At 53.7% G+C, this 19,714-nt stretch overlaps 6 protein-coding genes across 6 annotated transcripts; 2 read left to right on the top strand and 4 right to left on the bottom strand.

Annotated features, from left to right (window-relative positions):
* Window positions 1–833: 833 nt before the first annotated feature.
* On the bottom strand, window positions 834–2,342 carry AYO21_06165 (hypothetical protein; the record flags this gene model as incomplete). The annotated part of the gene is made up of 1 exon (XM_022656128.1): window positions 834–2,342. One exon carries the CDS (start codon window positions 2,340–2,342, stop codon window positions 834–836), a length of 1,509 nt encoding a protein of 502 aa, XP_022511473.1.
* Window positions 2,343–3,690: 1,348 nt separating this feature from the next.
* On the top strand, window positions 3,691–4,842 carry AYO21_06166 (hypothetical protein; the record flags this gene model as incomplete). The annotated part of the gene is made up of 1 exon (XM_022656129.1): window positions 3,691–4,842. One exon carries the CDS (start codon window positions 3,691–3,693, stop codon window positions 4,840–4,842), a length of 1,152 nt encoding a protein of 383 aa, XP_022511474.1.
* A 539-nt stretch (window positions 4,843–5,381) lies between these two features.
* On the bottom strand, window positions 5,382–9,946 carry AYO21_06167 (hypothetical protein; the record flags this gene model as incomplete). The annotated part of the gene is made up of 10 exons (XM_022656130.1): window positions 5,382–5,588; window positions 5,644–6,808; window positions 6,865–6,968; window positions 7,120–7,294; window positions 7,994–8,321; window positions 8,407–8,923; window positions 9,003–9,125; window positions 9,184–9,296; window positions 9,380–9,568; window positions 9,709–9,946. The coding sequence occupies 10 exons, from the start codon at window positions 9,944–9,946 to the stop codon at window positions 5,382–5,384; spliced, it is 3,159 nt and encodes a 1,052-aa protein (XP_022511475.1).
* Window positions 9,947–11,602: 1,656 nt separating this feature from the next.
* On the top strand, window positions 11,603–13,077 carry AYO21_06168 (hypothetical protein; the record flags this gene model as incomplete). Its single annotated transcript, XM_022656131.1, has 2 exons — window positions 11,603–12,936; window positions 13,005–13,077. The coding sequence occupies 2 exons, from the start codon at window positions 11,603–11,605 to the stop codon at window positions 13,075–13,077; spliced, it is 1,407 nt and encodes a 468-aa protein (XP_022511476.1).
* A 180-nt stretch (window positions 13,078–13,257) lies between these two features.
* AYO21_06169 (hypothetical protein) lies at window positions 13,258–14,160 on the bottom strand (the record flags this gene model as incomplete). The annotated part of the gene is made up of 3 exons (XM_022656132.1): window positions 13,258–13,757; window positions 13,826–14,008; window positions 14,082–14,160. The coding sequence occupies 3 exons, from the start codon at window positions 14,158–14,160 to the stop codon at window positions 13,258–13,260; spliced, it is 762 nt and encodes a 253-aa protein (XP_022511477.1).
* Window positions 14,161–15,076: 916 nt separating this feature from the next.
* Window positions 15,077–19,516, bottom strand: AYO21_06170 (hypothetical protein; the record flags this gene model as incomplete). The annotated part of the gene is made up of 3 exons (XM_022656133.1): window positions 15,077–17,926; window positions 17,975–18,315; window positions 18,382–19,516. 3 exons carry the CDS (start codon window positions 19,514–19,516, stop codon window positions 15,077–15,079), a joined length of 4,326 nt encoding a protein of 1,441 aa, XP_022511478.1.
* Window positions 19,517–19,714: the final 198 nt, after the last annotated feature.

Here is a 19,714-nt window from a genome sequence, read left to right on the forward strand (position 1 = left end):
CACGTATCCGTGCTCAGACTCGTTTGGCAGAAAAGTTAGCCTAACTTTTTGATTGGTCAACGCGCGTTAGCGCGCCAACTCAGTGCGCTAGCACCTGTCAACCGCAGGCTGATCCATCTGAGACAAATATCACGCTGTTACAAGGGATCGCGAGGCTATGGGTGAACTCTCGTGCTGTGAAAGTCAAACAGGGAGTTCATACTTGTGATGGCAAGATCTCTCAAGAGTGTATCCGCGTCCGCGGACTGAATCAAGTCATCCACAATGTTGACGTTTAGGAACTCTCGACCAATAATTGGCGTCAGGTCTTCCGATTCAAATTTCTCGTTCAGCAATCCACTCTGTTTGAGCGGCTTTCGGGGACCCTGCCCATCGCCGTTGCTGTACGCGGTCGAGTGACCGTTCGAATAACTCTCGCCAAGGGAGCCCATGATTTCAGCCAGGTACAGCCTTATCTCCTTGTATAAATTGGTGTCGAAGGGAAATAGATCTGGGCGACCGACACTTATTACCTTAACAAAGACTTACCGTGAGTGTAGAATTGAGGATAACGATGAGTTTGAGAGAAAGAGAGGGGAAAGTAAATAGTAACCAGTTGATAGGACCAACGATGGTTCCCTCGATTCAGTGATCACGCAATCCGTGTTGGAGATGACCGAATGCAGCTGTTTATCGCAAACTTCTCCTCACGTCTCAGTCGAACCGAGTATTTGGCGAATTAGACGAGCTGTTGACGTGGTCAGTAAAGCCAAAGTCCACGTGGCAGCGACAGGCGGTTTTGCGTGTGGTGTGCCCAGATTCCGCGCAAGTCTATATCAGGCTTCCCTGAGTAGTCATTTTGCGTAGTCCAATGCGTACGTGGATCCGCGCGCCTGCCAATATATCCAGCTCGGTTGCCTGTGGATTAAATAATCTTGGCTCTGAATGGCATGCCGAATTCCGATAATTCCTGCAAATGGCCATTGAAAGGCAAGGCGTTGAAGCCATGATTGATTTTGCATCACGTGCGGTTCGTCCACTTTGACTTTCTCCCAGACGGTTGGCAAGTTGGTGGCCGAATACTTTCTCCTCAGCTCATCGTACCACTTGCGATCATATAGTGCCCAGAAATCCTCCTCTGGGTAGTACGTGTGTGAATACAGGACTTTGCGGCCGCCCAGCTCAGTTAGACGCCGCTCCAGTTGCCGATTCTGCTGCACAAAAGATTCACTCATTGATGCCGGTCCCCAAAGACCGATATTCAGCATTGGTTGAGGCTTTCCGTCTGCGACATGACTGGGGTGGAATGTTGGTGGGTCCGTGGCTCGTAAAGGACAGAGCCAAAGTGGCCAGATCCCCAGACTTTTGGAAGTGTCATCAATAAACTCTTCGACCGTATCGTAAGGTAACGAAAGGTCCTGAATCATGAAGCTGGAGGACATGTGGCTCGCGTGCAGAATTCGGTACATCATCCTTGTGTGCATGAAGTCGTTCACAAACCACCTGGTGTATCGATTGAACGGGATTAAATTGAAATAGCGGAATGCTTGCCTACCCACCCAAAACCCACCCCGATCATAGCGGAACAGGTACTCGAAGATGGGAATATAGTCCGTAGAAGGGTTGTCCATTGTCTTGCTCTTAACATGGAGGTAGAACCACGGGTCCCATGGACCGCTGAAGTGGTTGGGTTTCGCTGTGTTTGGGATCTCATTTGTCAGGTGGCCAGTCATCACGACACCATGAGCTCTGGAGAAGATGATGCCGTCCACGTAGTCATTTTCGGGATTCTCTGTCTCTTGCTTTAACGCCTTGATAGTCTCATGAATGGTGGAATATGGCCGATAGACCAACTTGACGAAGTGACGGGCAGGAATCAGCTGCAGTTCGAGCTTGGTAATAACACCTAGCGTCCCCAACGACCCAGCCGCACCTTTGAATAAGTCGGTATTCTCAACTGAAGAGGCTGTGATTATCTGGCCATCTGCAAGGACCACCTCAATGGATCTGACGGTCTGATCAAAGTAACCGTATCTGAAAGAGCTACTCTCGCCTGCGGACCCAGCAAATCCTCCTCCTACCGTGATACCTGGGAACTCCATGACAACTGGAGGTACCAAACCATGAGGTAAGGTTGCCTGCACAAGCTTGTCCATAGGGACGTTAGGCTCCACGAGCGCCGTTCTCGACAAAGGGTCGACCTTTAGCACGTTGGACAAGCAGCTGATGTCGACAATACGTCGGTGGTCGGTAGGACGAGTGCTGTTTGTGGATCCATGGAAGATGCGGAACGGCTGGCCATTGTCAAAGAAGACTCTTACGGCACTGGATAGTTGGGCGACGTGGTCATCGTGGGAAGGCATTTCCCCGGACCATAGGGGACCTCAGAGCTCAGTAACGGCAAAGGTCGGACAGCGGGAGGAGGAAGGCATCCCATAGAGCTCAAAAGCCACTCGAGAGATGGCTTCATTGGCAACAATAGTGTGATGTGCAAGGAAGAGAAGGCGAAGCCTTTGAGGGAAGAAGTGAAAAGGCGGGAAAGGGAGAGAGCCCAAGCAGCCTTGTGGCCTTGGCATTCAAGCCTCGCAGTTCCTCTTTCCCTTCATGTAATAGACTTGCCGATTTATTGCTCCATACCTCGAACTGCGATTCCTACTCCTATCTATCCACTCTGCCTCCGTGCTTGTCAAGAGAACAGTCGCCGGTGCTGGGTGCCTGACTGTCACTCCAGCTTACCTCCCCGTCAAACACGACGCGCAACACCTAGTCCCGATCAGTGTGTAACACCATTACTGTTTCCTGCGAAGCTTCCTGTTTTGGTATCGACGCATGCTCGCTTGTCGAAGCCTGCCTCACGTTCCAGGTATGGCCCAGAAGTCCTCTCGGTTTTCAGACCGGCGACAGTGGAGTGGTTAGTCATGGTTGCGTCCATCCGCCGAGACACCGTGCCCTGTAATAGGCATCCATCCTGGTTCGAACATGGGAGAAGAGGGGCCAAAAGTGTGGACAGCCAATACACATCCTTTCGACCATCAGACCATGCATCCTATCCAGGGCTCATACATTGTTCGCTTTATTTCAGAGGTATGTTGCGTCTAAGCCCGGAAACGTGTCAAGCGACTTCTGGTTGTTGCCATTGCCCGTGGCAAGGAGGCCCACGAGATGTCCTTCGAAGAGTCAGCAGACTGCCAAATCTCACAGAAGAATGGTCCTGGCCGCTCCTTTGAGAGTTACGTATATTGAAATAGGATTGAGAGCTTGATACTGAAGGCCGGGGATCGCTATATTGACGTTGCAGAGCAGATTTCTACAACCAAGGGAGCAGCCTCACCACGACCTCGATTGTGCAGATCAGCAGCCTGAAGAGAGCTCATAAGGCTGCGCTTCTGCTATCGTGACTGGCTTGCTACTTCGCTGCCACCACAACCGGGTTGTAGTCAGTATTGCTCAGATTGCACCTTCACTTTGAGACAAACCTGCCGAATGCTCCCATCTCGAGCAAAAGATCTCGTTCACGGATGGGTATCGACGCCTGACGTACGAGGAACAAGTGACATACTGTACGGCAGCCTTGCCACCACATGGCTTTGCACCTGGACATGTCTCTGCCTGAATATACCGTCCTCGTCAAGCCGCCGCGGGTGGCGGTCTCTTCTGTATAAATTCCGTTGGCAACTCTACACCATATTCTTCCCTGAAGTCCTAGTGGCTATGGCCATGGAACAGTGGCTGTCTGCACACCAGTCGGTCAGAATCTTCCACGGACTCGGACACCCGGAATGGACTACACGCCACGGATTCTACGCAGATATGGGCGGCATCTTGATCGCTCCGCGCGACTATCCAGCCTTCCCGGTTGACAGCCAACAACTGGCTTACCTCGTTGAACATAAAAGTCTGGTCTTGCCGGAGATTTCTGCATTGGATATTGAAGCCCTGAACAAAGCGGACGGGCTCGCGCGGCTAGTGACACTCATTCAAATGACTTGGTTTTGCGTTTCTTTCATTGCTCGTGGTGTTACCGGCCTGGGATATTCGACACTCGAAGTCACTACTCTAGCATTCATCATCTGCACATTACACACCTTCACCTTCTGGTACTATAAGCCGCTAGACCCTCAATCACAGCGCGTCGTGCCAGTTGACGCCAACATCAATCAGCTTTGCGAGCGGCCTAGCTCCGCTGCTGCTTCCAAGACGATGCCAGAAGTCACTGTCGCCAACGCTGCCGCCATCAACGCTCCAATCGGCGGCGCTGCGGGTGCAGGATCCTCTTCCAGCGTCGAGTCTTATTCGCGGACTCCCCTCGACTTCGTCAAGCCTATACCCGACCCGAAGAGTCTAACGATTCCATTCTGGTATGGCTTTTCAGTCGTCTTCTTCTACGACCAACACGCCAAACAAAAGCCCGCACAAACCATGCCCAACAGCATTACCCTCCCACCTGACGGCCTCACCATGGGAGTGACAATCTACACGCTGTTATTCCAGCTCGTGTACTATGGGCTGTACATCGGCTTCGCCTGGCTGGCAGCATTCCCCTCGCGGACCGAGTTCTATCTCTGGCTCGTGGCCAGTTGCACAGACTTCGGCCTGATCCTGCTCTACATCCTCGCCGTGCCGATCGGGGCTTACAACACGCGTCCTCTGGGCCGGTACTTTTTTAACGCCGAGGCGACCAGCATCCCGGAGCTGGCGAATATGCTACCGCCCTGGATGAAAATGCTGCTGCACGGCCCGTTCGTCTTCGCATACATCGCTGCCAGAGCCATTGTGCTGGCAGAGTCACTGATCAGCCTCCGAGCACTGCCTGCGTCCGTGTACCAGGACATCAACTGGCCGAATTTCATGCCTCACGTATGAGAGAGGAGGGTGGCCATCCAAATATGTAGAACGATGTGTCCAGCCAGAAGGCCCTCGTATGCTCTCCAACTCCACCCTTCCCCGTTACCTATCGATATTCCAAGCTTGGATCTTACATGTATACCACAAAACAGAGGTCACGCTGGAAAAAGACCGGCATTAGAGATGGGACTGCGGTTAGTTCGTGGCCTGATAAAAGCCCGTGGGCCGTTGCACGTTTAGTCTCTTTCCTTGTATCGGGTAATGGCCTCTCCTTGTTCCATCAAAGCCCTCCCAGGACTCGAAGCCCGATGAGATCGCCTTTATCGGGCCGTTCTCAAGCCACGATCAATAAGTCAGTATTCTTTCGACACCACCGCGCACGACTAACACACTAGTCACGAGTAAACGAGGAAGGACGCGCACGACCAAAAACGCACGACCAAAGAGGCACAAAGTAGCGGTTGGGGTGGCAAGATTCGGCTTTTTTCTTCTTCTCTTTCTCTCTGACTCGACTCGCTAAAATGTCAACTAACGATGGTATCCAACCCCGGAGCTTTCTAAGACCCTTTCAATGCCTTGACCTCGGCGACAAGTTCCGTCACCGTCTTGGTCAGGCTGCTCAGCTGCCGTGACTGCTGGGCAATCAGGGCCTTCATGTTCTTAATCTCTCGCTCTATGGAATCTGACGCTGGCGATGCTTCGGCCACGTTCGAAGCCTCTCCCGCTTCGACGGTCTGCTCGTCTGGCATTTCCGTCTCGGTCATCTGGTTTCCATGTTAGCTTATAATACGCGTGTGGGGGGATCCAGAACTCGCTGACCTTGTGCTTAGGAGCTGGCTCGAGATCCTCAACGTCTTCCCACACTTTACTCGCCGCCGGAGTGGGAGATTGCGCTTTTTTCTCCTCGGAGATGACGGGCTTGGTCGCAGTTGTCCGTTCCACGGGCTTCTGGACCTCCTCGAAATCCGACTCGTCATCTCCTCCTTCCGTAGGCTCGGTGTCTTTGAATTTGTCCGCAGCACCCATCATAGTGGCACCTTGTTCCTTCATGGACGGTGGGGGAGATCGGATCGTCGTTGGCACGGGTTCTGGGGTAGGCTCGGGCGCGGCTTTCTTCGGTTCAGCAGCTTTAACAGGTTCGGGTGCCTTTTTGGCCGGTTTCGCCTCATCGGATGCGACTTCTTTGATGCCGGTACCCTCATATAGACTTTCCATGGAGATCTTCGGTGGCAATCCCTCGGCACCGTCCAGCCACTCCTTGCTGCTCATCGCGGGTTTCAATCCGACGGTAGGGGGGTAGATGTCCTCTTGAAACGTCTCTGCTCTCCGAGGCACAATGAATGAAATAGGCTCAATGTAATTGTCATTCACCGTCTTGTACGCCCGAGCGACCTCGTTCTCGTGCAGGTTGACTCCCCTCTTGGGGATGAACGCGACCCCACGTTGAGGATCGGACGACTTGTACTCGGACAGATATTCGAACTTGTCGTGCTCATATTCGTAGTAACGGATGTTGCCGTCGCCTCTGCCTGCGAGGAAGAGACACTGGGTACCTTCGTCCCAGAAGGGCATGCAGACGCCCGATATCGAGTCGAGCATCTGGAACCCGTCGATGGGTTCTTGTGCGTTTCGGACGTCCCAAAGCGCCAGTTGACGATCACTCATTCTGGAGAAGCCGGTTGTAGCGATGCGGTCGTGCTCGCCCATCCACACGGCGCGACTGTTTTTGGCACCCGCGTGGCCCGGGCCTTCATGGACAGGCTTTTCTTGTCTGGTGTCCCATATTCTCAACTTTTTGTCTCGGGAAGTCGTCACCAAGAGGGAGCCGTTTGCACTCCATGACAAGGACTGGATCACCTCGCCAACCTTGAGCGACAGCTTGGAAGAGCCCGACTCGATATCCCATATCTTGACCGTGAAATCTCCAGCTGCAGACGCCAGGACATTTTCGGCGGCAGGATTGAAAAGTACGTGTCCCACTTTCCTGGGACGGGAAATCAGTTCATGTGTTCCAGAGGATGATAGACCAAATCTGCGTACTTTGGGTGGCCACTGAGTTTGCCTACTGGGGCAATGTCTTGGACCTCATCCGCGGGAATGTCGAGATGCAGTGTGAAGTCGTCTGGGACTCTCCATAAGAAGACCTGGCGCAGGTCAGCAAATTTCCCGTTTGCAAGAGTTACGTATAGCCACCTTTCCGTCATCTGACCCCGAAGCGATCAACGAGTCATTGAAAGGGTTCCTTCACATGTAAGCCTGGCGCCCTTGCTTCACTTCTTCTTTTTGACATCCAACCCACCAATCTGTGTCCAAGACCACGGCGGTATGTCCTCGGAAGAGCGGTATACGTTCGGGAAGTCGGCCTTTCTCGTTTGTAGGGATGACGGCAAACGCGCCGCCGCCGCTGCTGTCCCAGTTGAGGGCGAGGTATTCGGGGTTGGCCTTGGGAATTGTGAGCTTCGGGGGTCGACTGCAGCTTGCGGTCGTTGCGTACCTTGATCAAGTTTGTGTCCCAAGCGTTCTTGGATACCCTCACATTGTCATAGCATTGTTCCTTTTGCAGCTCTTAGCCTTGAATTCCTCCCCAGTTGAGAAGTGAGTGTGAAAGTCGCACCTTGCGAGTCGGGCGGCCGAACACGTGCCGGTATTTGGAGGAGCGTACAAAACGGCCTGCCATAGGTTTTGACGGTGAGGAAACCTGGAGAATGAATCACTGGATGTTCCGGAGAAAAACTGGAATTGACTGAGCCTGCAGTCTCGAGAGGCTTCTTCAGATTTGCCAGGCTGGAACAAATCTGAAGCACTTCGGGAGGCATTGGGAGCTGACCGCAGCCGCAGCGGCCCTTGTGGTGCTTGGTCCCTCCATTTGGCGGGTCGGAGGAATGAGAGCGCTAACCGTTTGTGGCAATACGGCGGATCATGAACAAACCTGCCAAGACGAGTGCTCATGCGGTGTCCTGAATTGGGACGAGATTGATGCTGGACATAGTTATTGTACGAATACTAGTGAGCATCTCACATACCTACGTCGAGAACTATCAATATACCTCCCCTGCGTTCAGGGCCTGCTGGTAAGGCTCCATACATCCAAACATACACACAAATATCCACATTACTCACATACCAAAATCCCCCAAAGCTCAAGACACAAAGCTCCTACAGAGCATACCGGAACTCGAGATTCTGCCGATCCGTCAAATCCATAAACTCCGTGTCGGGGACGTGCACGTATCCCTCGGCGGCGGCGAGGCGGTCGCGGCGCTTATTCTCCCACGCGTACCAGAACCGGAGGATCAAGGCGGTCACGATGGCGAGCGACAGACAGGCCATGATGGCGACCTTGGCAGGGATGTATTCCGGGGCGGTGTAGCCGGTGAAGGTGAGGGGGCCGATGATGTTGGAGGCGCCGTAGGCGAAGAGGATGATGGCGTTGATGGTGATTTTCTTGGTGTGGCCCGCGTAGTTGGCCGCGGCCCAGGAGTACATCATTGAGAGGTCTGTGTTGGTTTTAAAGCGTGGTGAGTACGGGGTTGTTTTAGGATACAATGGGGGTTTCCCTGGAGGAAGGGAAAAGAAACTCACTAGGTCCAAAGATCTGAGTCAGGTAAATGCCCGCCAGTTTCCCGGCCTTGTCGCTCTTGGGCAGAAACGCCATCAAACCACCACCCAGGACACCGGGCAATAGGAGCGCGACGATGCCATAACCCCGATTGTTGAATCTACCCGCATACCACGACGCCGACAGCACCGCGATCATGGAAATGGCTCCACTAGGAATATTCAGCAAGGCCGATTCCTTGGACGTGTACCCGAACCCCTTGATCAGGGTCGACGAGTACGTGCCGCACGCGCCCGTGGGGACGTTGCCCGCGATGATGATGACGGCGATGAGCAACGTGCGCGGATCCATGACAGTCTCGATGAATTGGGGCTTCTTGAACGTCTTGTTCTCAATGCCCGTCATGTTCTCGCGCAGTCGTTCGATGGCCAGGACTTTTTCCTCGTGCGTGAAGTGCGAGGCCATGGGAGAGTCGGGCAGGACGAGGAAGACGACGATGCCCCATGCGACGGTAATGATGCCGAAGACGAGAAACATGATCTAAAGAAATATGGACATGTTAGCTCCTTCAAGAGTGTCCCCCAGGGTCGAGAAAAAGGAAGAGACAAGGGAAACTGACCTGCCACGACTTGAACGTGTCGGCGTGATAGAATTGGAAGCCAAACGAAGCCAAAGCCCCGACGATGGTTCCGCCGCCGACACCCAGATACCAGATGGCCACTCTCAAGGGCTGTTCCGCGCGCTATAAACAGGTGGTTAGTATCTTCCTGGAGGATTGATGATATGAGAATCCCCCATACCTTGTACCACATTCCCGTGATCAAAATCAGGCACGGTGCGCTAGACGCTTCGAAAACGCCCAAGAGCAAGCGAACCACAATAAGACCGCCAAAGTTGTGACACGCGCTGTGCACTGTTTACGAGAAATAAAGAGTCAGCCTCTCCTCCAGACCCTTGGGGAAAATCCATGTCCTTTGTCTCGGCGATTCGACATACCGGCCAGAGTGACGCCCCACAAAACCACATTCACGGCGAGGTACTTGGCCGTCGGGAACTTTTGCATCAGGTAGGCGTGCACGGGCTGGAAGACGGCAAAGGTGACGTAGAAGAAGGTGGCCAGGTACGAGAAGTCGGCGGGGCTCATGTGTGTGTCTTTGCTGAGTCCCATGACGTTGGCGTAGTTGACTGTTTTTCCAAGGAAAGATATCAGCACAGGCACAACCATAGCATAGCACACACAGTGGGTGGGGGAGGGGCTTTTGTCTGTTTTACTTGGCAACGAGAGAATAAATCTTTCTGGGGGGGGGGGGGGGGGGGAAACATACTCAGACTCTTGTCGATGTACTGGAGAACATACACGCCAAACAGCATGGGCATGATGAGCCGGTCGATGCGGCGCAGGAGCTTCTTCTCGTCCAGCTCGGCGATGGAGGCGTCGGCCTCATTGCGCAGGAACGCAAGGGCCCCGTCGACCTGGTCGAGGGCGAGTTTCTCCTTGGTCACGACGGGGTCGTCGATGACGGTGGGATTGGCACGGCCGATTTTTTCTACGTCGGTGGCCATCTCTCCTCTGTTCTCGTCCGTTGGCTGCGCCGACTGGCGGCTGGTGAGTCGGGGATATATCAAGAGTGAAGGACAGTGTCGGAGCCGGGGATGGTAAGTATTCGCCTCTCTAAGATAGAGATGAAGATATATATATATAGAGGTAGAAGGGAAGAGAAGGAGAGAAGAACCAAATCAATCCTTTGTTCCTCACGTTGACTTTTCATAAGAGTCTGGAGTCCAGGACTTATCTATCTATATACATGCATGAATCGTGTGGATCACACCAGGAACACGACCTGACCATGACATGACAAGGGCATGGAAGGGCATGATGTTCTGTCCAGGGTCAAAATCCCACCACGCTTAGTTAGTTTCGCCCTTCTACCCCCCCATCTCGAACCGGAACCATCGTGGCGGGACAACCGACCTTTGCCTTTCAAAAAGCCTTGTACTTAGCTTACCCACTCGTTACGATGTCCCAAAAAGCCGTGTCCGGTACAGGGTTCGATTGACCTACCATGTATGTTATGTAGACGACAAGACCCTCAGACCCTCGTGTACCCAGTCAGGCCAGTACAGGTATTACTAGTCGATTACCTAGGTAGTTAGCCTCTCCAACGGGTAATATTAACTGGTGCTCCGCGAGATATCGGTATTCGTAGTGGTCTTGGTATTGGCAAGGCCATTCTCCGCACGCGGCAGAGATACAGTCCCGACGCTAATGCAGGGCACTGCAGGGTTGAGAGATACAGTCCCGGCTCTTGAGATTCCCTTCGTAGTTTTTTTAGGTTAACAGTGGCGTTTGAACAAGAGATACAGTCCCGTCGGTCGCGCCTTTGCCGATCAAGTCCTGTGCACCTCACTCATATCCTATCGTCTAACGCCTATCACCATCACCTACTTGCTTGTCACGTTTGTAATACTGTACCATCCCGATCAATCAGACCAGACCAGTTCAGATCGGTATGTAGGGCGCGAGGGGTCAGGCGACATGGGTACAGTCTCGTAGACGAGATACAGATACAGATACAGTCCCGCCGGCTGTGGAGGTGTGGCGTATACCTTCTACCTTGTATGACTTAGCACCGAGATACAGAAGGTATTCCGGTTCAAGTGAGTGAGCGAGTGAGTAAGTGAGTCGGTCAAACAAGTGCAGATCACGGACGCCGCAAAATGTCAAGGGTGCCTCTCCCCTCCTCCTACTCGTTCGTACACAGACAGACAGACAGACAGGCAGAGTTGTCCTTCCACGTGGCATTCCACCCCCCCCCCCCCCCCCTCTTTCAATCCCAGTAACTCCAACGCCCGCCCGCCGTGCATCCATCCCTCAAAGGTCTGTCTGTCCCTCGGGAATCCCTGACGCGAATCCAAGGCGTAATAATAGCGGCAAAATACCTCGTAAAATGGGGGTTCCTCTGTACCCATGGGAGTTGGAGGGAGGCACTTCAAGTAAGAAACTTCACGGTGGAGTTTATCCACATGAAACGCGTACCCAAGAGGGGGGGCAAGGCATGGAGGATATTATGCTGGTATACAAACGAGTACATATACTTATAGACAGTCGTCGGGTGATCCTTTTGACATCGTGAGAAGGTCGATTTCATACAGCGAGCGGTTTGGATATTTCTTCTCGTTTCTCTCTGTTTGAAAATACTTCTCGTTACCTCGTCCATAATGATCTTCACACGAACAACGAGAGCACTGGGCCTGCTGGTATCCAGAGTCGAGTCGACCTCGTATTCACCACTCTCCAGATCCGTTACCTGCGGCCAAACGTACATCCGCACGCTGAGCACAGCGACTACGACTACCATTCCCTCATACACCGTGAACAAAGACAGGCTCTGGAACACCATCCATGACACTGCACAATGGGGTGCCACTCCAGATGGAGGGATCCGTCGACTGGCCCTGACCGATACGGACAAAGCCGTGCGCCAGTGGTTCGTCTCCACCACCGAGTCACTGGGATGCACCGTCAAGGTCGACCAAATGGGCAGCTTGTTCGCGACTCGCGCGGGCATCTCCACTTCCCTTGCCCCCATCGGAATTGGGAGCCACCTCGACACCCAGCCCGCCGGGGGTCGCTATGACGGGATTCTCGGCGTCCAGGCTGGCATTGAGATCCTGCGGGTGCTCGAGGAAAACGGACACCAGACATACGCACCGCTGGCCGTCATCGACTGGACAAATGAGGAAGGTGCTCGGTTCAATACCGGCATGGTCTCGTCAGGGGTCTGGTCTGGCCGGTACACCCTGGATTTTGCCCACGCCCTGCCAGCGGCCGAAGACAAGACCAAGACGATGACCTTGAAGAGTGAACTCGAGCGCATCGGCTTCCTGGGAAGTGTACCCGCGTGGCACGAGGCCAATCCGCTGAGTGCCCATTTCGAGCTGCACATTGAACAAGGCCCAATCCTTGAGGATGAGGACAAGAAGGTAGGCGTTGTGACGGGCGTGCAGAGTATGGGGTGGCTCATCATCACCGTCCACGGGAAAAACCAGCATTCTGGCACCTGCCCCATGGACAGACGGGCCTGTGCTCTTACATCCGCCGCCCGTATGATCTCGCGTGTGGAGGAGATTGCTCTGGCTGCAAACGGCCTGTCTACCGTGGGAGTGATCAACTCGTGGCCTCAATCCCCCGCTACCGTGCCACACAAAGTTGTCTTTAGTGTTGACTTGAGCCACCACTCAACCGAAGTGCGTGAGCGTATGATTGCCGATACCTGTGCAGAGTTTGCCCGCATCGCCCAGACGAACAAGTGCACGGTTGAGATCGAAGACATCTGGAACAGCCCGGCTGTACAGTTCCATGACGATTGTATCAGCTGTGTGCGCGAGGCAGCACATAACGCAGCTGGAGAAGAGAATGTCAGGGAGATGATGGCAGGTGCTGGTCACGACAGCGTGCACACGAGCGACAGGTGCCCAACAAGCATGGTGTTTATACCGTCAAAGGGAGGCATCTCGCATCACCCAGACGAGTATTCTTCACCAGAGCAATGGTACGTTTTGTCTGACACTTCATCCATCCTACTTTCGGGGTATACAAGCTGACAATGGTTTCATCCAGTGCTCTTGGGGCGCAGGTCTTGCTTGAAAGTGTCCTGCGCTATGACGAGCGATTGCGGCAGGCTGCACTTTGACAGATTTGCACGAGTTGACATGGATCATTCCTTCGAAATAAGTTGATGTTCAACGGTGCCTGGAACCCATGGAATTTGAATATTGTATTGTTTGAAGAAAAGTGAAAAACTTTGTCGTCCGATCTCTGACCCTAGGAACCCGAATCATGAACGTCGTTTTCTTGTGAGGTGTCCTTGGTCTCATCTTAATCCGGAATATTGTTTTCGAGCAGTGGTACCCCATGTTGCATGCATTGCAGGGAGTGCCTGATCGTTGGACAGTGGTGTACACATGGATTGCCAGCTTGACATGTTCGTAGCAGGTTCATCTGTTGGAGGACGAATCATACTTTGGTTGTCCAGATTGGCTGGCGCCAGATTATCCACACCATAGAAAATGTCGCTCGTTGGAGCCTCTGGAATATTGAGAACAGCCTGTGACGGAGGTATTGTTGGCATATGTTGCCAGGAATGTTCAGATACCGGACAAGAATGTGGTGGAAACCCTGAAGATGATGAAGGATGGGCGAAAGAAGCAGAGACTTCGGGTGGCTGTGGCCATGTAGACATTTGACACGGCCAGGGTGAAGGAGCAGTAGCAGGGTCGATATAAGTAGGTTGCTGCAGCGTTGGTGTCCATGAAGTGCTAGATTCACCCGTCTGTTGACATGATTCTGCGGGCGTCCCAGTTTTGACATGACCTGCGAGATCAGTGATTAGAACCCGAAGTGCTGTTGCTGTCACTGTAGTGAACCATAGCTTCACGTACCAATCAACCTCTGGACACGTAGAATGTTCTCAGGGGTGCCGTCTTCTCCCAATATATCAAGCGCTTCCATGACCTCCACTTTGACCACGACGCACGGGTAGCCCAGACGGACACAATTGGCACATCTGCGCAAAGGGTCCCCAACCGCAGGTCTACATCTGGCCTTGCGTTTTCGGCAGTGTCCTGGCTAAATGAGCGAGTGTCCACATTCATCACCATCATCCCAATCCCCGGAAATCTTTGCATCCGTACTCACCGCACGCGACAGATGCCCGGTAGTAGCCCAGCTTGTCCCCTTTCGACCGCGCCCGTGAGAAGTAGCCACAGTGAGACATGATAGTTTTGCAAGCCTTGAAAATGAAAGACTGCGTGTGGCTCTTTTTTGGTTGTGTATGTATATGAACGCCTCAAGGACCGGTAATTGCCGACGTTGGAGTTGATCAGAGAGATTCTCTGGACGTACAACCAAAGATGAAATTTCCAGGGCCCTTATCACTAGAGAAACCCCGCATGCTTGACGCGGATGCCTAGTCTGGACAAGCCTGCGTTGGTAATAAGGAACCCCAGACGACACTCGCGGTGAGCAGCGTACGGTTCTGGAATCGGCGGCCACGGCGGCTAAACGTTGGGCGTTTTCTCCTCCTCTTCTACCGAGGCCAGATAGTGCTCGATAGTCACAGACCAGCCATGCAGTCAAACCTTCACGGCCAAACGCCGTTTCTCCATATGGTGCCGGATAACTGGACATGTTGCCGCCAAGTTGATCGCTGTTCTGCGAGGCACATGATGGCCTGTCACATCCTCTTTCTCGCGCTGCGCCTAGCTCTGCGATCTGGATGTCCTTTCCGCTAGAAGATGGTCGCTCCAAGTTGGTGGTGTTGAGTTGGTCGGGACTGCAGAGGGAGCGCTGTTTTAATTCGGTAAGATTCCCGACCAATGACAGGCCGATCAGATATGGATATGGACAGGCCGTTGGACTATTCCGGAAATAGCCTGACCATATCATCAAGTATACATCTTGACATGTCCTGGAGATGGACTCCTTCTCGTTTCTGTGGAACAACTATGTCGAAAGGACGAGTCAGGTAGGAGGGATATGTTGGGTAGCTGTGTTATGTTATATCTCTGGAGACGCATGGCCATAGAAACATTTTCCACTCCGGCGTGGATCGAGTTCCAAAAAAAAAAGAAGCAAACTATCGGCGTACTGAGAACGTGTCTCTTGCGCAAGGAGGAGAGAAATGTGTCTGTCTACGACTGAGACACACTCCCACCACCCAGCCCCTCCCCAACCATGGCCGTCAAGTCCGGCACGACAGACAAAAACACGTGGTCCCCCACATCCATACTGGCCACATTTGGCATGCGCTCCCCGACCATCCTGGCGGCCTGCGCGCCTTTGAGGACCATGACGACCTCCCCGTCCGCACTTCGATGCAGGTGCTCTGAGTCGCCGCTAAACAGGCTATCGTACATGGCCGCCGGGGTGGTCGACAAGTCCAGCCGGTTCAGGATGCGCATCGTCCAGCTGTCCTCGCTTTCTCGACACACAAAGCCGCCGATGCTGTTGTACTTGGCGCCGTTGTCCTTGAGGAGACTGTGGATTTGCCCAAAGTCCGAATAGTGCTTCTCGACCCTTTCCTGCCATTTGGAATGCTCGGGTGTGATGCCCGCTGCGGCGAGGACGTCCTCTGCGCCAAGGGACTGGACGAGCGCAATGTCGAGCGGGGTCTCGCCTTTGCCGTTGAGCACGTTCCAGTTCAGGGGGCCTTCGGCCTCTCTGGCTATATATCGGAGTGCGTCCAAGTTGCCGCTCTCTACCGCTATATGTAGCGCCGTGGTACCGTCTTTGTTGTCCGAGGTCAGTCGCTCTAGATGGTCGCTTTCAGGCCAGAGAGCGACAATTGCGTCCAGCACGGGCAAGGCAGTTCGTCCCCGTTGTGCGTGTGATGGTTCGAGGAAGAAGACTGCTGCGTGCAACGCGGTCAAACTCGAGCCTTCTTCTTCTCCTTCGAGAACATTCTCAAAGAGTTCGTCGCTTCCGTCTGGCACCAGAGACAGGAGGAAGAGGGTCTGGGCTTCGCTGGCCTTGTAAATTTTGCTGTCACGAATCAGCCGTCCCAGTAGAGTCGACTTGCCTCTGTCCTTTTCGTCCCGACGACAGATGAGATCGTTTGGCGATTTGTAGAGTTCTCGAGCACGGTCAAAGTAGCCGCCCAATACTGCCGACTCGAACAGGCTGATCTTCTCTCCAGCATCCGACTTTTCAGGAAGTATCTCCCCTTTGGGTACGCCTACTGGCTCTGCAGACTTGAAACTCCACTCTTGTCGGCCATCACGGCCCGGGCGAATGGCTATTGACACCCGGATCCCGCCCTGCGATCGAGGTACCGCGGCAGGCCCGTATTCGTCCGGTCCAATGAGGAGGCTCTCTTTCTGATCACGGACGAGTTCCAAGCTGATCCGGGATGTTGGCGTGGATTTGAACTTCTGATCGAGCTTGATGAAGTAGTCAACCACTTCGGCGGGCTTGTGACCCTGGATCGAGGCTTTGAACTTGAACCCCTCATGTTCTGGGTGGTTTTGGAGTGTAGCCTTTAGCAATGGGACGAGCTGATGGACGGTCGCACGGTCTTCAAAGTCGATGGCCCGCTGCATGATCTTGGCCAGCTCCTGGATTGGAGGCTGAAGCTGGCCACGAACCACAGCCCACAGTCGCCTCATCAGGAAAGGCTGCCCGAGATGGCAACTCGCGTCGAAGCTATACCGACTGTAACGTCCCATGCGGTGCTCGCAGGTCTTGCTGTTCTTGCTTCCTCGCGTGTAGAGGAACTCTACTGTGTCTAAACAGTGTTGAACATGCTCTTTGCCGTGGAGGCAGAGCCTCTGCCAGATGCCAGATGCCGAGTAGTCCAGCGCACACCATATAGGCAGAACCCAGAAGGACGGCTCATCGTAACGGATGACGGTGCTGAGTTCCTCGTACCGTCTGTCGTCCGGAAGCAGTGCTCGCAGAACTTGTATCATATGAAGTCGTGCTGCGTAATGTACCGGGCTGTAGAGACGGCCACCGCGGGCGATGAGAAGCTGCCTGTCAAGCTTTGTCATTGTCTCCATCTGGTCAAATGGGTCGGCCCCAAGCCGAACAAGGGCCTGGACGGCGGTGACGCTACTTGCCATCACAGCAGACAAGAGCGGCGTTGCATAAGAAACAGCATCCTGCAGGTCAATACATCCAGGTCGGCTCCGCGACAGCCAGCACCGCGCCTCGAGGTCGGCGCCAGCATCTTTCAATTTTTTTGCAACCTCGCTGACCTTCTCGTCGGGGAACATGGACAGTAGGTGAAGGGCCGTCGTCCCATCTGCCTGCAAGGGCACCTTGACGTCCGCACCGGCGGCAATGCAGAGCATCACCGGTTCCACATTTCCAGCGTAGCATGCCTCCAGCAGCAGCGTCCGGCCGTTGACCATCGGCTCGTTCAACTGTTTTCCCAGAGACGGCAGGGCCTGTTTCAGCATGTCGTTCTTACCGAACAAAATGGCGTGCTGGCTAAACATCCAATGGTCAGACGATCCAAGCTCCAGCTCGCCAAAGACTTGCATAAGGTCCGCCCCAGCTTCCATGAGCAAGCCCAGCATGAGGCTGGACCATGTGTTGCGGTAAACAACTCTGCTTGTTCGCACCGTGTCCTCATACTTGGCCGCATCGAGCTTCCGAAGACGGTGCTTTGCTAGGCTCTCGCCCTGTTCTTTCCCACGCACTATCAATTCCTGGAGCCACTCGATCTCGGTGTCTCGGCTGAGATCATCGAGTTGGAGTTCGAGACCTTCCACGACCATCCCGACGGAAGCTCGTGCCAGTGAATGACCCATCTGCGCTGCTTGCAGCAAGAAATTCGATGCCTTCCGGAGGTCTTCGTCGTGTGCCAGAGGGCTGATTTGGTGTCTACCCACGGCTAAGCCCGCGAACTCGTAGGCTGCTATTGCCCTGCGGGAGTCATCTTGGGATTTCTTGTCCGACGCAACTGTCTCAAGTTCTTGTAAGACGGCGGAGAATACCCTCGACGGCAGGTTTCGAAGCCTCTTGAACGATGTGACATGCTGGGGGGGTTAGAGAGAAAGGAGAACATGTGGTGAAAGCAGACATACCGAGATCACAGCGTCATGGGTGTAAGTTCGTACAACTTGCTCGTCTGACTGGCGCAGACGTACCATAGATTCTAGTCTGTTGAAAAAGCTGGCGTTCTCTAAGGCGTCGTCTGTGCCTCGCTGTGAGGAAGAGCCTTCGGCATCGCTCGGGTCTGGAAGAAGTTCCTGTTCGTCCGGGAAAGATCTTTCTGATGCGCTATCTGAGAGAGACTCTCTTCGCTTCCCTTCACTTGTGCCGGTGGGTTCAGCCACAGCATTGTCTGTGACCCTCCACATATCAGACTCGGCTTCCCTCATCTTCATCTCAATAGCGTCATCTATCTCCGAGGCAGGGTCAATTCCTACAAGAGTTCAGTCATCGTCCACTCGCTGTAAAGTGGGTAAGGCGCAGGAGGACGAACACTTACTGGGATTCGCAATGACATTCTCCTCCAGCGACGTCAGCGAAGACAAATCCCGAGTCTTCTCACGGAGCTCCATGGCGACTACCAGGTGCAGCAAGAGCCTCAGAATCTTGAGAATGTCCAATGCGCCGGAGGTGCACTCTACAAAGGGCACCTGTGTTGAAAGTGCATAGGTCAGTGTGATTCGTTTCAAATGCATGGTGTGTTCTGTCTCGCCGGCAGGCATTGTATTCTCGGCCATCACAGCAAAGTCGGCCATAGCATCGCCGAGGTCGCCGCTGGTCTTTAACTCATCGAGGCGGCGACCTCCTGAGTCACTCTTGGCCAAATATTCAAGGATATCAGGTCTGATCCTCGTGATCAGGACCGCAAGGATTAGCCCAAAAGCATATACGTCGGACCGCACAAGCTGCTGCGCGGTGCATTCTCGAATAGCCCATGGGCTTTGCCAGAGCTCGGTCCCAGGTGCAATGGGATAAGTCGAGCCGCGAGGGAGATCGCTCAGCAAGACCGATGAGCTAAAGTCTGACAGCTTTGCTACTGGCTTTCCGTGGCGGTCCAAGCAAAGCAGAATGTTTGCTGGTTTCATGTCGCAATGCACGACTCCTGCGTCATGGAGAGCCCGTAGACCTTCCGCGACCCCTATGGCGAGTGCGAGCTGTTCTGTTAACGTGGCCGGTTTACCACGCAGGAAGGATTCGAGATCGCCATGTTCGGCGTATTCGAGCACAAAGACAGGTAGAATTCGCTCTTTCGGGGCATTGGTGACTTCCCACGCCAAACCCAATAGCTCAATGATGTTTGCATGCTTCCGTATCGAGTCGCTCCTTAGGATCGCAAGCTCTGTGGCCATAGAACGCATGTCAAGAGCGGCTTTGGGGCTGCGAATGATGTACTTGTTGCGTCCCAAATAGAGGAGCGGGTCGGAATTGAGGTTTCGCGAGTCCACGCACCGCCGCAGACGATTGGGAGGCACAGCGATGGCATTGAAACTGCCACCAATACCCAAGGCCTCTTCTTGAGGAAATGATGTTTTCTCAATGCAGATTTTGGAAAGCAGTTCCTCCTCCGCACTTGGATTGTCGGGCATCCCGGCGATGCTGGCTGTCAACAGGGCGAGAAGGTCGTAGCTGGCCATCTTGTTTGTCGCCGTGTTGAGATCCACGGTGCAAACGGAGACAACAATGATTTGAGCCGATCTAAATATCAAGAGAGTTCCAGAGAGTTAAAATGCTGTGTCCCAAGAGGAAATACTATGAGAACCGCCACTCCAAGCGTGACCATGACCGTCATTAACCGCAGGAGCACAGCTGACATGTCGCCGAGACTGGAACAA

This window comes from Fonsecaea monophora (assembly GCF_001642475.1).
Source record: "Fonsecaea monophora strain CBS 269.37 chromosome Unknown Scaff42, whole genome shotgun sequence".
In the NCBI taxonomy this organism is placed as follows: domain Eukaryota; kingdom Fungi; phylum Ascomycota; class Eurotiomycetes; order Chaetothyriales; family Herpotrichiellaceae; genus Fonsecaea; species Fonsecaea monophora.